Raw genomic sequence first — 15,785 nt, 5'->3', positions numbered from 1 at the left:
GTGTGTTTCAATGTTTGGGAGGGTTTGCTCTGACAGAGTTCCTTGTGTAGAGGAGTTACAAAATACAGAGATCAGGAAGCAACTGGTGTGAGGGGGAAGGTCGGAACAGGTGCTAGGAAAACCCCTTTTCAGATTCAGTTGGCTTCAGGCATTGGAGAGGCCTAGTGTTTAAGTCATATTCAGAGGTGGGAATGATCTAGAAGTTTATTCCTCTCTTAAAACTGGAGAGGGAAAGAGTGGGAAGAGAGAGGGAAATAGCTGCAGCTGCTATTTGCAGTTGCCTTTAAGCAACATTTCGGTTTATATACCCTGCCTGGGAAAGCCCAAATCTCTCAACCTTAAGGTTTCCAAAACACGTAGCAGCTGACCAGCCCTAGCTGCTTGCTGCTGTTGGAGGTGAAGGTCAGAGTTGATCCTGAGCCCTCTTCCCGCTGGAGGAACGGTGGCAAAGACTCCTGTGGGAAAGGCTGCTGAGTCAACCACAGTATGCAGCTACCAGTGAGGTGGAGGAAAGCCTCCATGCTGTAAAAATAGCTGCACTAGGAGCTCTAGTACACTTCACTGCTTATTTTTCCATGTGTGATCTCATGCAAACCAAGCTGCTGGGCAATATGACATAGCAGTTGGCCAAAAATAAAACGTAACTCAATCAATTTTTTTTTTTTTCTGAACTTAACCTTTGGTGGGTAGGAGAGACAGGTACCTTGTTTCCTCATTTACATTGTTAGGAAAAAAAATCCAGAAAAAGAGATGAACATGGGATTGACGCCTGGTATCCATTTCGTGGTGATGGCCACAGGTAAAGGGTAGGAACTGTAGCTTTCTTGCACAGGAAACTTACATCTCTAATACAGTAAGAAAATGTACCTGGGATTTCTCTGGGCGCTTCTGCTGCTATTTCATTGGATAGAGTTTGGGTGAGTCCTTGGCGCCGCAAAAAAGTTATTGACTTCAAAGCATTTGAAGCTGAAGCCCAAGAAGGTGGTGCGAGACCAGCAGCGTTTAAACAAGGTGTCCAATCCTTGTTGATAAGCCTCAGAAAAATGTCTTTAGAGGCCATTTTCCTTCAACGTTAGATGCTTGGCCAGTTGTTTATTTGGTTCTTTATTTTGGTCAGTTGAGGTAAGCCTGTGTTTGTGTATGGTGAGCTTAAACCATGACACCCCTGTGCCAAAAGCCATTGAATTCCTGGTCGTGCTGGTGGTTCCACCGGCTGTGAATGTAATAAATGTATGAATGAAGTAATGTCAGGACTAGCAGTATACTTCTTAGCAAAAAGAGTGCCTTACTAATCCCTTGCTGATAGAGAAATGGACAGCCTTGAGGAGTAGGATTGCTTTCCTCCGTCTTAGAAAATGGTGAAAACCTTTCTAATTGTGAATTTCATGTATGGAAGTATATGTGTCCCATGGCAAAACTCTGTATACAAACAAGCAGATCTGAGACATTGTTTTGTTTAAGCATTAACATAGAGCTATTTCAGATTTTGTTTCTGTAACAGGAAAAGCCTGGAGAGAGGATCCCCAACCTCACAATTATGTCATTACCCTTCTCTGCAGGGCCTCTGACCTGTTTCTGCTGGACACGCGGGCAGTGTGGGCGTCGGAGGAGGGCTGGCTGGAGTTTGATGTCACTGCAACCAGCAACATGTGGGTGATGAACCCCCAGCACAACATGGGACTGCAGCTGAGCGTGGTGACCCGGGATGGTAGGTTACGGGCCAGGTAACACGAGTCACCCCCCAGTCTCTTGGGTGCTGTCTAGAAGTGATGCTAACAGAACTCAGCTGGGGTGGGGCAGGGTGAGCACCTGTGGCCAGCACCACAAGCAAGATGTCTGAGGGCTGTCCTGGCTGTGTTCCTGTGATGGACATGTCTTTCCCCCTAAGTGAGGTCGAGTGTCTGAACAGTACCAGGACCAGCTGGTGGAGGTGGATTTATGTAGGGCCCCAGTTTCTGGGTAGGAGGTGCAAAGGGGCATGAAGCTGGGGTGCCATGTGGGGTGAGATTTAGGGATGAGAGGAAGAGAAAAGGCATATATATGAGCATGTACCTCCCCATGTGGGTTTATGTCAGCCCTGCTGGCTGCTGTGGCTGCTGTTGATCTCATCAAAGCTGACGTGGGAGCACTGCTGGAGAAACTATGTGGTTGCTGCGTGGAGCAGCTGTAATGGCAGCATTTCACAGCCTACAGAAACTTTGAAAGGTGGAAAAGAAATTGAAATGAAATTGAGTGTTGGAAGACAGGCAATGGAGAGGATCTTGATAAGCAGAAGGTGACAGTGACATGTGTCTTCTATAATGCTGGAGTTTGGTACACCTGTGATGTCAAGTAAGACTAGAGGGGCTGTCAACTTCTCCCTGACTTAATGTTAATGCCAGCCTCTACCTCCCCAGCTGGGCTGAGAGCCCATCACTGTGTTCCTGGCAAAAGCACACCATCTCTTTGCTCTCTGCTGTCCTTAGATATCTCCTAATCTCATGTCTGCCTCTTGTGCTTCACAGGCAGCAGGACTAATTTCATGACACGTCTGAGTTTAGTGTTTTACATATCTATCTATATAACTTTACTGCCAAAATGGGACTAGGGATGCCAAAGGGGAGCCAAGGAACCAGATGCTGCAGTGAAGTCTTGTCCAGCATGGGTGGAGTGCTGTCATAAAAATGTCCATAGGTCGTGGTGGCAAGAAAGGAATGTTTGGTGTTTACAGAAGAGTATGAGCAAGAGGAGAAGACAAGTTGCCTATGGGGATACCAGGCTGCTGCACCATTTCTCTAACACTCCCTTTTCTGTTTTTCATGAAGGTTTCAGTGTAAACCCTAGAGAAGCAGGGCTGGTGGGGCGAGATGGCCCTTACGACAAGCAGCCTTTCATGGTGGCCTTCTTCAAGGTGAGTGAGGTTCACCTGCGCACCACGAGGTCAGCGACCAGCAGGCGCCGGCAGCAGAGCCGAAACCGCTCCACGCAGACTCAGGACGTCTCCAGGGTGTCCAGTGTCACAGGTAATCATGGAACACGGGTAACCCTGTAGCACAAGCTGGGATAACTTCTTGTAATGCCTCTGATTGCTTTGGAGGGCAGAAGCAAGATGTGGGTCTTGAGGTGGGATGCTCTTCCTCGGGAGAATAGGTTACATCTGCAAGGCTGTGGAAGAGGGGGTCTCACATACTGAAACTTACAGGATTCCTCTTGGATCTAGTGTGGAGTCCAGACCCCCATGTGAAGTTGTATTCATTGAATTCAAGGTGGTGAGGTATTTTAATCACAACTCTTGTGCTTGTAGGTTGCTTGCTATGCAGTATTTGTCTAGAATTCCCTGCCCTGTGAAATGCAGTATTTAAAATACTGTCTCTGTAATACACTAAGATTTATGGTGTTGCATGTATGCATTCCCAGCAGAGTTCTCTTTCAGTTGTCTTTGGAAAAAACATGGAAGAACAAGCACAAGATGCTTTATTTTTTTTTAATCTTGTGAGAACATAAGTGTACACACAGTGATTTACTTTTCCACGCAGGCAAAGAAGTCTGCCTTTTTGCTGTGGAGGGGCTGCATGTTGCAGGTGTTGTACAGAAGCCTTGTGAGTCCTGTTGAGGGGGCTGGTGGGACAACAGAGTAACAATGACATTTTGGCAAAAAAATGAGCCTTCTAAGTCTTGTCTGTTTTCTATCACCACAGTGCTACAAGCCCTTCATTCATTGGGTACCTTCTTTTCTCTCAAACATGTCAGCCTATTCCAAATTGCTTGATTAATTTGCTTATGCTGCCCCCTTCATTTCCAATAGGATACCTGCTTTTCCTGTGTCTAGAAATGTCTATGCCCCAGGGAAGAGAGACAGCTGTACTTTTTGAGTCTATGTCCAAAGAGGGAGAAGAGCCAGCATTGCTGATGCATAGCTGTTGGGAATCTGTAGGCTGTTCCCTGCTCTTGCGTGCTTGGGTTGTGAGTGAGCCATGCTTGCACCCAAGGTGGCTCCATGCTGCAGGGACCAGAGCCAGGTTGGGAGCCCTTCCAGTGCTGGCAGCTAGGGTTTGTGCACGGCTGTGTGTTGACTCAGCTCAATTGCTCCACCCTACTGTGGTGATGGACTTGCCCTCTGGGCTAGTGTATGCCAGCAGCAGTTGGCCCCTAGTGGCCTTTGCCTGTCCTTGTGGTGCACACTGCAGCACGGCTGAGGGTACCTATGCCATGCCATGTAAGTGCCAGACTTGGTATGGTGTGAGATGTCCCTTCATGGATTTTAAGGGCAGGAGGAACAGCTCAGTTCTGCAGCCCAATCTCTCCAGCAGAGGCTGGCCAGTGCTGGTGTGGCATTTCTGGAGGAGTTATCATCTCATCTGCCGTGGGAACAGCTTCTGTGGATCTAAGTTGACAGAATGAGAGGACACAGTCTCAGGCTGTGTCAAGGGAAATATAGGTTGGATATTTGGAAGAAATCTTTCACTGAAAGAATGATTAAACACTGGAATAGTCTGCCCGGGGAGGTGGTGGAGTCACCGTACAATGGATGTGTTTAAAAAGAGACCTAGATGTGGCATTCGGTTCCACGATCTAGTTGAGGTGTTAGGGCTGGGTTGGACTCGATGATCTTGAAGGTCTCTTCCAACCCACACTTTCTGTGTGATTCTGTGTGAAGTTGCCGAGACCTGCTTTGGCCCTGGTCTCCTTCAGGTTTCCACACTGCAGTTTTAAGGCTGGGCATCGAGGCTGCTTGCTGAGTTATTTTCCCATATGATGAGCTTGCCAAGGGCACAGGTAGTTTATTCAGCTGGGTGTTGTAAGCCCAGCTGTTACATAGGCAGTTCTCCCACTTAGGTAGGCTCAGCTCCCTTCACAAGAGCCAATTTTTTAATGCATTCACGGTGCTTTGGAAAAGTTACTTGCTGCATTGCTGTTTTGTGGTGCTAGTGGCACTTGGAATCAGGATAAGCTCCAGCTTTTTCTCCTTGGCTCTGCAAACTTCACGGTGCTGAAACAAAATTTTCACACTATTAAATCAGGTGATGTGACTCAAAGCCCTAGAGGGAGCAGATATGTTAGGCAAAAAGGGCCATTTGTACTTTGCTGCTTTCTTGACTACACCACACATCAGGTCATAAAATTCTAAAATGACAAAAAGGGGAAAAAATAGCTGGCAGTCTGTGGTCTCAAGGGCTTTTTTTGGGCCAGCTTTAATTTAAAACCTGGAATTTGGCAATGCAGTAGTCAACAAGGTATGGTTGAGACTGGTGGATTTAAGGCAGGGGAAAGGAGAGAATTTAAACTTAAGATGTATGTTTGGTTGGTTTCTGTGTTTAGAAAGGAGGGACTACATCATCTTGTTTTCCTTTCTAAGTGTGACACTCTCAGACTGTTCTCTTTAAGAAGTGGTTGATTTTACAGCCCAAGAGGCACCAATGACAGAAAAGTGTTTTTAGCGCTACAGATCACAGGGCTTTTTTTCTTCTTTTTTTTAACCTGTGAGGATAAAAAACCCATGATGCATGGTGGGGCTGAGGAAGCATTTGCTCCAGGATGAAGCAGAAGGCAAGCCCAGGGATTGTCCTAAAGGCTGCCTAGCCCTTCTGAGGGTGCCCTGATGCATTTGCATGGGTGCAGAACTGGGATGCTGCAGTTCGCTTCAGTGCCTCTGCTCGCCTGTTATTCTCTTGTATCTCACATCTTGTCAAATTTTTGGTCTGTACTCTTCCCCAAGCAAGGATTGCTGCTGCCTACTAGGGCTTGAGAGCAGTTTTTGTCCTGCAGAGCAAGGCAGTTTTTGGTGTTGATTTTTTATTTTTTTTTTTGGTGGTAGACTGCAACTTCCTTCTTCTGTGTTAATCAATACACAGGGTTTTCTTTTTTCAGTCCAAGAAGGAACTCCTTTCCCAAAAGATGCTGCGAGGTTTTTTTGGGCAGTATGTTTAAAAAAAAAACAAAACATTTACTGTCTAGATATGGCAAGTATTTCAATCAGTTTGGAGTGCCTGAAGTGTGCTGCTGGGCCAGTACTGGATCTGGGGAGGCAGGCGGCTAGGCGAGAGCATGCTGCTGTGTGGGAAAGGGACCCAAAAGGAACCCCACTATGCTCCCTTTGACGTGCAGTTGTTGTCCTGCAGTCAGTACCAAGAGCCAGATGCTAAGGCTGTGTCTGTGGCACAAGGTTCTCAATGGGCTGTATTTTTTTTTTCCCAAGGATGCTTATTTCTATGTATTATAAACATGTAATTATCACTGGCTTATATAAGGCAGAACTGAGCAACCCCCATGGTTATAAACTGCTTTTGACATAGAGTCCTGCGTCAATGCATTCCTGGAGCTTCAATTCTTCTGCAGAGGGAGCATGAGCAGGAAGAAAAAAGAATATTTTCATCTGCTGAGGCAGAAAGTCATATGCCAGGTCTGGCCCTGGACAGGGAGGAACACAGTGGGTGAGAGGAGCACACAGGTGTTTCTCTGCTGTTGTCTGCAGGCCCTTGCTCACCTGACTCTTGCAGTGGGTTGAACTCGTGCTCCCAGACTCGTGCTGACCCTCCAGCTGACCAAAGGGATGGGACTGCCCAGTGTAGCAGGCGGTGAACCTCTGCCCTTCAGCCAAGTCCATGATTTATGGGTTTTGCATGGGGCTGTCTCCTTGTCCAGTGGGGATAATCCTTCTCTTCTGCAAGTCAACCCCCAGGCACATCCCTTCCTGTCAGCCCCTCCTCATGGAGAGGATTTAAATGCCTGACTTTGGGCTGAACTTGCTGCTCTGAATGAAACTCAAGCCAAGTCCCTTTTCAGGTCCTTCTCTTTAATGCTCCCTGGACTGATGTGAGATGCTCCATGAAAAATGGAGAGGCCCTTCAAGTGGCCTTTCCCTCCAGCAGATGTGCACGGCACCAGACAGATTTCCCCGTGTGTACGGGAACCAGATATTGCAAAGGGCAGTATGCACAAACACTGAAGGCAAATAAGGCCAAATGCTTTTATGATGGCAAGGGCCTTGTTAATAAACTTTGTTATCTGGCAGCCAATCTTCCCTTCAGTCTAGTTTTCCCTGTGGTGCAGTTTTTGGATGCAGACTGGAGCAGTGTGGCCAGCATTTCTGTATGTGCCTTCACATGCGGGTTCACGTCAGCCCGACATCTCCCCTTCTTCCCACCCAGGCAGATCACTTTCATGTGAAGTGGGCTGTTATTAACTATGTGATCAGTTTACACCAGCTTTATCCGGACAAATCACCAAAGTCAAACACCAAGAAGAAGGGGCTGGCCTTGGAGACCTCTGTCAAAGCTATTTTGAATCACAGAAGCAATTAATTACTGTGTGGAATTTGGTAAAATGGCACCTTGGGAGCAGTGAGGGTGTTCTCAGATGGGTCGACCTCAGTAAATATTTATATGTTCTTTGCCAGCACTTAGCGTGGGAGAGGTTATAGGAAATCTAAGGTGGGTGCATAAGTATCTGTAGGAGGAAGACCATTAGGGTCAGGTTGTTCTCTCACCCTTTTCAGCAACACACATGCCAGTGTCCAGCTTTAAAAGAAACATCTGTGCTTGCAAAAAGTCAGACTTGGGCCCTGGTGAAGGCAGACAAGATTCAGTGCAAACACACCAGAGACAAGCCATCTTAGCAGTGCTGTTTTAACTGTGCTGCTCCGGGAGTTATTTTTAAGTGCAGAACGAGGGGATTGAGCTTTTTTTGAATCTCTGTTTTAGACAAAATTGTTTGCAGTATGATTAAATGCAGCGCCTTGTAAGTGCCAAGTTAGCGTTTCTGAATTGGTATGTTCAGGGGAAAAAATAGAGACAATTTTGCTAAACCCACAGTGAGCCTAGAGGAGCTCCCAAAGCAGCTCCCTAAACTCTCAGAGATGTTGAAGGCCTCTGGCAAACAATCCCTGCCAACTGTGCTGTGGCAATGTGGGCCAGCCCTGTGGCAGTTGTTTGCAGCACTTCCCCTCTGCAGGCTGCCTGCTCTTGGCCCTCCTGGCTCCCTGCTGCAAGGCTGGCAGGAAAGGACACAAACCCTGTCACCTCTTGGCAGTTGGATCTTGCTCTGCCAACCACCTTGAGTGGCAATTTGGGTTGAAACAGCTGAGCATGCTGGCCTGGGGTGGCTGATGCTGCTTTCCAGGCTTTGCAGAAAATGTGTTGTGGAAGCCAACTTCAGTAGCTCAGTGAGCTTTAGCTCACTGCCAAAATCCTGTGACTCTGTGTATTCCTCTTCTTTTCAGGCACATAACCGGATGTATGTCCAATGTAGGGCATATGCTGAGCCCCTAACTGTAGGGAATAGGGCATGATTATGTGCATCTATATTGCTCCATCTTTTTCCCCAATTCAGAAAGTCATTGATAAGGGTTGCTTAAAGGTTTGTGACTTCCCTAAAGTTGAGCTAAAATAGCTTCCATAAAGCAAACACAGCAGGCAAACATATAACAAGAAAAAAGGGCAGGGGATCTTGGGGTAAGGGTTAAACAGGGAGGAGTGTAAAGCCGGGGAGAGGGATGTTTAGTTGTGTAGACATTTAGGAAAGCAAAGGCCGAGGCTGGGCAAGTGAGGAGGTAGAGCTGTCTGCATCTGCCCTGGATGGAGAGCAGCCAGGGCTCCATGCAGAGTATGAATCAGGTGACTCTGACCAGTGAGCTGAGGCGAGTTTTTGGGGGTAGTGTGAGAGAGGACACGTTCATAACGTGTTCTGCTTGGTGTAGCTTGTTAAGCAGCTCTTTTTTTCCACCCCTGTGTTTTCTTAAACTTGTGATTGCTTGCAGCCTTCCTTCCCACTCCTGTTTTCTCTGCCTCCCTTGCCTTCTCCCCTTTCCTGTTGCAGATTTTGGTAAATTGTAGCTGGATTTGGAACGTAGCACCATTTTACCCACTCAGTTGTGAACAGATCAACTCCACTGTCAAATACAGGTGGTTTTCCTCTAAAAAACTATATATTTCCCATTGAAGAACAATGGAGTTGTGTTTTCAGGTGCTTTAATGAAAGCCATTGATCACTCAAAGTATCTTCTCATTTTTTTCCCTCATTATGACCAAATCTTTTCAAAACATCTCATGCTAGAAATTTGCTCCTGGGCTGAGCCAGAGACTGGAAAGCTTCATCTGAAATAAACCACCACACCCTGGTTTCTACTGGGTATGTCTGGTTTGAAAATGGAAAGCTTGAATAGAGAGACTCGCCTCCGTTCTTGCTACCGCGTGCTCCTGGAAGGGTGAATGTTTATGCTGTAGCAGGCTGTTAACCAGCTCTGCTCACCTGATTAAATCCATGATTGAAGCAAAGCTATTCAAAGTCTGAAATGCAATCCTTAGAGTTTAAAACCCAACTGCTTCTAAAAACAACTCTCTAATCTTTGGTGGTTGGGAAGCTGGGTTTGAGGTGTAGGGGTTTTTTCAGCCCTCAGTGTTAACTGTACCCAGCTGTACTGCTGCGCTGCCCTTAATGTCAGTTGGATGTACTTTTAGTATTATAGTTTTTCTTTTGAATAAATATTTGCGTTTGTAGTTCCCAAACTTCGGGGGGGTGGGTGGGCAGGGGGAGTGCTGAAAGGGAGAAAAAGAAAGGCTTATTCAGAGCCAAGGAAAAAATCACTAAAAATATTTTTCTATCCCAGCTGCTGCATCTGAGGAAAGCTGCACTGGGAGGGTGCCCTTTCAAGCCATGTTAGGGGCACCAGGGGGCTGGTAAGCTGAAAGGTCCAGGGCAGCAGGAGGCAGGGACATCAGCCTGTGGCATCTGCCTGCTGACAGGGGCGCCTTTACTTGCAAATGAGGGCTGTGAGGGAGGAGAAGGCCCCTGTGGAAAGGCATGGGAGGAAAACATGGACAGTGACCTGGACTTCAAGCTGCTTGGCTGAATTTGTTGCCATTTCTTTCTTTCATGCCTACCATTGGGTGCAGAGCACAGGACCAGCAGCGGTAGCTGGTGGCCAAGTCACCCTGCTGCAAGGATGGTTTCTGTGGCTGCTCTGCTGAGGTCCAGCAGCCACCTGAGGTGTGACAAAATCAGCAATCACCCATCAGGGTGGATCTGTGCAGCCACCTGGAGGTGAAAGGCCCTTCTGTCACAGTTCAGCTCCTCTGCTCACTGTGGTTTCAGACGTTCATACACCAAGCTGCCTCTCTTTCCAAATATAAATGGGAAATTCCACTTGCTGTCAAAAGCTGTACTTTATTGGATCATCAGGAGCAGCTTCTGCGTGGTCAAAACATCCCCCATACACTGTGCCATGGCAAAGGAGAAGGTCTTGCTCAGGGCTTTGTATACTGTGTCCCCACTTTTATTGACAGTAGGGAGGAAGTGAATGGTGAGAGCATGGCAAGTGCTGTGTCACCTGCCATGGGCCACGTGAGATGTGTGGGGTAAGCTGGGGTGAAGCACAGAGAGGAAAAAATACATGGCTTCCCTGCCTGTGGGATACCTTAGCTGTTCGAGGACTTCTGCAGATTGGTGCAGGGGCACAAGGTGATATTTAACCTTCCTGGGGGCGTAATTCTCTCTCTCAGTGAGTGTGTGCAGCTTGAGCTCCCCACCTGGGGCAGCACACATCAGAAAAGGGAGCTGAGGAAGTGGGGTGAGTGTGAGCAGCCAGTGGGGATGCAGCCTATACTGGCCTGAAGGAGCAAATTTATTTTTAAGAAGTAGTTTTACTGGAGGTGTTTTCCAAGCACTTTAAAGACAGCTGAAGTAACTATAACTGAGTCACTTTTACTTGGGTTCCTCCATTCCCACAGGCGTCTTAAAAACTTCAGCCCTGCTTTGGATGTCCCTCAACACCCTTATCCTTTTGGCTGCTGAGGGAGCTCGTCACTTCTCGCTGCTAAGCCCTCAGCATGCACACATCTGGCCAGATGTGCCCTCCAGCAATGCTCTGCCTGTTTTACTTTCTAAATTCTTGTTTTGCTCTTTTTCTTTTAACAGATTACAACAGCAGTGACTTAAAAACAGCGTGCAGAAAGCATGAGCTTTACGTTAGCTTCCAAGACTTGGGATGGCAGGTGTGTGATGTTTCTCTCTGGGTAAACCAGACATTTTGTTATGAAATGTTATCTAAACAGTGTCACAGTAATTCCACTCGAGTCTGCCATTATGCTTTAAAATGTCCCCTGTGCCTCCTCACTAAAACCAGTCACAGAGAAGGGCAAATAAATATTGATAGTTGTGACATTTGATAAGACCCAGAGAAAGCTTGATACCTTATGGGATTCAAGTATACAGTCATTCTCTGTCACTCATGGGAGTCACAGTACGGGCAAGGGCTTATATCTGTGTACCTCTAATGATAAGGAAAACAATCTGATGTTAAGCAGTGATTTTTAACTAAATTTTTTTCCTAGTGATCACCCTGATTTTAACCTTGGCCATTGTTTGAAACCCTCCAGAATCCCTGCCCCACAATTAGCACTGCCTGCGGTAGGTAGACTGAAGGCTGAGTTTAGTTGAAACACCATGAGGCCAGAAAGTTGTTTGGAGTAAGTTATTTAGGACCAGGCTATAGGGCAATCAAACATCACTTTTTCAAAGAATGCCCTCACCTTCTTTTTTTTTTTTTTTTTTTTTTTTTTTTTTTTCTCCATTCTTTCATTCAGCACTTGTGAGGAAGGTCCCGTTTCTATCATATGTTTTTCCTAGGTTATAATTCAGAATGCCAGGGCTGTCCCTGCTGCTTCTTTAATACCCAACACATGAAAGTCCTCTCTCAGCTAATGAGACAGCAGCATTTCTTGTAGCTTATGTGCCAAGTCCACCCCACTAGCTGCAACTGTGGTTGCGTGCTGACTCTATTCCCCGTAACTTTATGGGTGGCTTTTCACTTGAGCAGACTCTTTCCACCTCTTCCTTATCTTACTTGCCCTGCTTTTGGGCAGGAAGTGGATTCTAGTTGGGAATTTCATGATATTGAAGGCACTACCTCCACATTTTTAGTTGCAGAAAGATGCCGCCAAAGAAAAGCCACAGACCAGCAGGGCTCATTTAAAGAGTTGGAATCCAGATCCTACTTCTTGTAAGGAAAGTGATAAAGGCAAGATAGAGCCCCCTGCAGTTGTTAGATCCTGCTATTTCCTTCAGAACAAACTTGATTAGCAAAGCAGCAGCAACAGTCGGTGGCTGCTCAGGCCTGCTGTAGCAAAATTCAGGCAAACTCAGGTAATTATTAGGCAGAGTGGAAATTGCCTAAGAAATGCATGCACCTGAAACACCCTGGCACATCCTTCTGCAGGGTGACCTGCAGAGCCCAACACCAAGAGAGGCCAAGTGCCTCCTGTTAAGTGGTGCTGCTTTTAATTTTCCTTTGGCTCTTTCGTGTCAGCAGCAGGCAAGCTGTAATTTTTTTATCAGCTCTTCAGTGAAGAGTCTCCTTTTTGCCTAGTGTGGCATTCAGATTGCCACAGGGCCACCTGCTTGCTCATGCAGCTCAGGCTGACTGTCCTGCCCCTCCTTTAGGAGTCTGGCAGGTGTGGAGAAGCTGTTATGCAGCTATGATTTCCCACAGTGTCTTTAGCAGAGTAGTGTTCCTGTGTAGGAGTGTATAAGCTAGGCTGTATCTGAGGCAGGGTTTGATATTCCTGTTGCAGAGCTCCCTGGTGGAATTGTGCCTGTGTGCCTGCTTATATGTGATTTTTTCTCCATGAGGGGACACCAGCTGTGACTCAAACTAGGAAAGGTATTTCAGTCAGAGGGCTTGCAGGAAATGAAGGAACATAAAGACTGAATCACATTCCCCATAATGCAACCCAGTGAGAGTTTTAGGGGAAAAGCCCTCTTAGTTAATGGTAGTTGAGTTGTACATAGATGTGCACATTCTTTGAACATTAAAATCAGTGTGCCCATGAAAAAGCGATGGCACACAAAAAAAAAAAAAAAACACCCAAAAAAACCACCAAAAAAACAAAACTCAACTAAAACCGAGCAGTTTCAGTGAAAACACATTTTCACCCTCAAGGAAGAAGTTAGTGGAAAATTTTCAGCTGCTCTTAATTGCATGCAGTTGTCTGTTGAACCACGTTCTGTTTGTTTCCCTAAAAAGGACTGGATAATCGCTCCAAAGGGCTACGCAGCCAACTACTGTGATGGGGAGTGCTCGTTCCCACTCAACGCCCATATGAACGCAACCAATCACGCCATTGTACAAACTCTGGTAAGTCTCCAGGCAGCTCAGTGCCAAAGCACCAGGTGAATTTGTAAACAATATACCAGTGTCTCAGTTGTGGTTTTTTTTTTCTTGGCAACAGGTTCATCTTATGAATCCTGATTATGTTCCTAAACCATGCTGTGCACCTACCAAACTAAATGCCATATCTGTACTTTACTTCGATGACAATTCTAATGTAATCTTGAAGAAATACAGAAATATGGTAGTAAGAGCTTGTGGATGTCACTGACAAAGTCTTCACATGGACTCTGTGATGCTGCCATGAACTTGGATACAACCCTCCCTGTTTTCACGACCTTGGGGAAAAAAACCCATGCTGAACCACCCTTCAGAACACCATGTATGTGCCTTGTGGGAGGAAGGGGTGTGGGGACCACCCCCCAGGGTGGGAGCAAACTGCTGGACTTCTTACAGACTGACCCTACACCACAGTGGCTGCTCACCTCCGCAGCAGCAAAATGCCCACACACTTTATTTGGCTGGGACGGTCTTAATTTCACAGAGAAGCTTGGCCTTGAGCAGGTGCTTGGATGTGTGCTGCAGTTTTACCAGATGAGTACTCAACATCCAAAACAAGTGAGGTCTCTTTTTGGAGGTGGGGAGGGAAGATGGGAAGATGAGGGGGAGAGGCAGAGAAGCTGAAGAAAGTGGTGTTAGCACTTCAGATGTAGAGTGTACATCTTGTGCAAGATCCTTTTGGCCAGAAGGGACAGTTACTGCACCTAGACTGTTAGTCTTCTCCTGACATCTGTCATGACAGTAAGCATCTAAAATTGTGCCAAGCAGATGTTTCAGTTCTCTTATGCTCCCAGCACCGTTTAACTCTGCTCTTGCAAGTGTAAGATGGCTTGGCTGCGCCCTGTGTTAGAAACACTACCATGAACTCAGACCCTGGCTGGTCTTCCCAGCTCAACATCTGACTGAGCAATACAAATTCATACACTTGTTCTTATGTAACTTCCTTCCACTCCCCTCGTGGAGCTGCCTCATCTACTACCACTTGCCCTGGGAGGAAGTCAGGACACTTCTTCAGCTGTAATTAAGACATAAAAGCTTTGGGGCCATTCATTCTCTAGCTGGACAGTTTGTTTACAGGAAGACAGAATGTCAACATTTGCAATCTTTCCCTTCAACTCATGCAACTAACAAACTGGTATAAAGGATATGCAGGGTAGAGCCATGGTTTGTCTAGCAGAAGCTAATAGCAAATTGTTTTGATCAATATTAAACTTGTATTAAATGCACTTACCTCTACTTGCATTTAAAAGGCCTCTTGTAAATACAAGCTATAATTTATTGCACTTGTCACTGTATATTCATTGTGCTGTATCATTTATAGAAAGACTGCTTTTTAAAAAAGTTTTTATTTAGAAAAAATCTCAGTGTAAACAATTGTACCACTTTGATTTTATACAAGAAACTCATGAGATTGTGCTTCACTAGAAAGTTGTTAAAAACATAATAAAGGCTTCCTGAAAGGCAGAAGTACACATGTTGATCCAATACATCTGCCAGTACAACACTTAGCTTTCGCTGTGGCTTTTTCACCTTCACACATTCTCAGACTGAACTGAATCAAAAGTTCTTGACAGACAGTGAAGTGAAGAACAAGGAATAATTCACTGGTTTAAAAGTTCATTGATGTTTTGCCTTTTTTTTCTTTTCAATAAAAAAGAAAAGCAACCCAACTTACTCCATATGATGGACAGAACCCAGCATCTTGACAGATTATTCAAATTAGCCTGTAGCAATCCTCATTCCATGAGTTTCTGTGCACATGAGACAGCAGAATTCAGTCCTTGGTTTGCCTTTGTATTGTGACAGTCTCTGCAATGTAAATTCTTTGGCTTTCAGTTAAGTCTAACAGGGAACATCTTATGCACCAAAGAATAGCTTCATATTATAATCCAAGACACCACAAAGTGTGTGGTCCTAGCATTCAAACTTAGCAATGCTTACAGGTTGGAAAAACGTTAAGGCTCAAGAAGAGGGGGGAACTATTTTACACTACTGCAGAAGAGCTGAATGGAAAAAAAATTATACATTGTACTACTTGTTCTCTAGGTACTCTGACTAAGGAGCAGGTCAGCACAATGGCTGGATTCAGGTGGGGGTAGGAAACAGGTTGTCAGCTCTGGAGTCTAACTGATCATTTACCATTAAGGGAGTAGTTAAAACAGCACCTATTTTTTCACTCTGGCTCTAGAGAAGTAGAGCATAGTTGTGCCTCTGGAGCTGGATGGCAGAAGCCTATGGAAATCCACCTGACACATGTACACTATGGCATCAGTAACTTTCAGGCACATGTTACAGTACCATCACTTTCATTATGGCTAGACCTCCCATGCTGAGAGGATTAACAGGAAACAACCAGCTCATGGTGGCCTGGTATCTTCCAAAGGTGTGTGTGTTTTCAACCTTGCAGCAGCTATATTAAGACAAATAGGGATTAAGTACAATTCTAGAGGCAAAAGTGACTCAACACTGCTGTAGCTTTCGCCTTTCTAGTAATGGTAAGCAGTTTGTAAGGATTACTTTTTAACCAGATCTAACCTGAAGACAAAAATATTCTACTGCTGCCTTTCAGTTGGTTTTCTTAACATATTTTGGTCTCAAAGGAAACCATTTACACTTCATTGCGGGAATGCAGAAATGCAGTGCA

The 15,785-nt window shown here is 45.8% G+C and overlaps 1 protein-coding gene across 1 annotated transcript in view; it reads left to right on the top strand.

Moving 5' to 3' along the window:
* The window catches only part of BMP6 (bone morphogenetic protein 6), an 87,123-nt gene extending 72,341 nt beyond the window's left edge, over positions 1-14,782 (top strand). The window contains exons 3-7 of the mRNA XM_066324987.1: positions 1,560-1,708; positions 2,805-3,002; positions 10,891-10,967; positions 12,998-13,108; positions 13,203-14,782. Coding sequence (XP_066181084.1) covers positions 1,560-1,708; positions 2,805-3,002; positions 10,891-10,967; positions 12,998-13,108; positions 13,203-13,352 — 685 coding nt within the window. The 3' untranslated portion in view covers positions 13,353-14,782. The remainder of the gene's footprint in view (positions 1-1,559; positions 1,709-2,804; positions 3,003-10,890; positions 10,968-12,997; positions 13,109-13,202) is intronic.
* The last annotated feature ends 1,003 nt before the right edge of the window (positions 14,783-15,785 follow it).

The sequence above is a fragment of the Sylvia atricapilla genome, chromosome 1 (genome assembly GCF_009819655.1).
Source record: "Sylvia atricapilla isolate bSylAtr1 chromosome 1, bSylAtr1.pri, whole genome shotgun sequence".
Classification (NCBI taxonomy): Eukaryota; Metazoa; Chordata; class Aves; order Passeriformes; family Sylviidae; genus Sylvia; species Sylvia atricapilla.
This window is presented reverse-complemented; position numbering and strand designations above follow the sequence as displayed.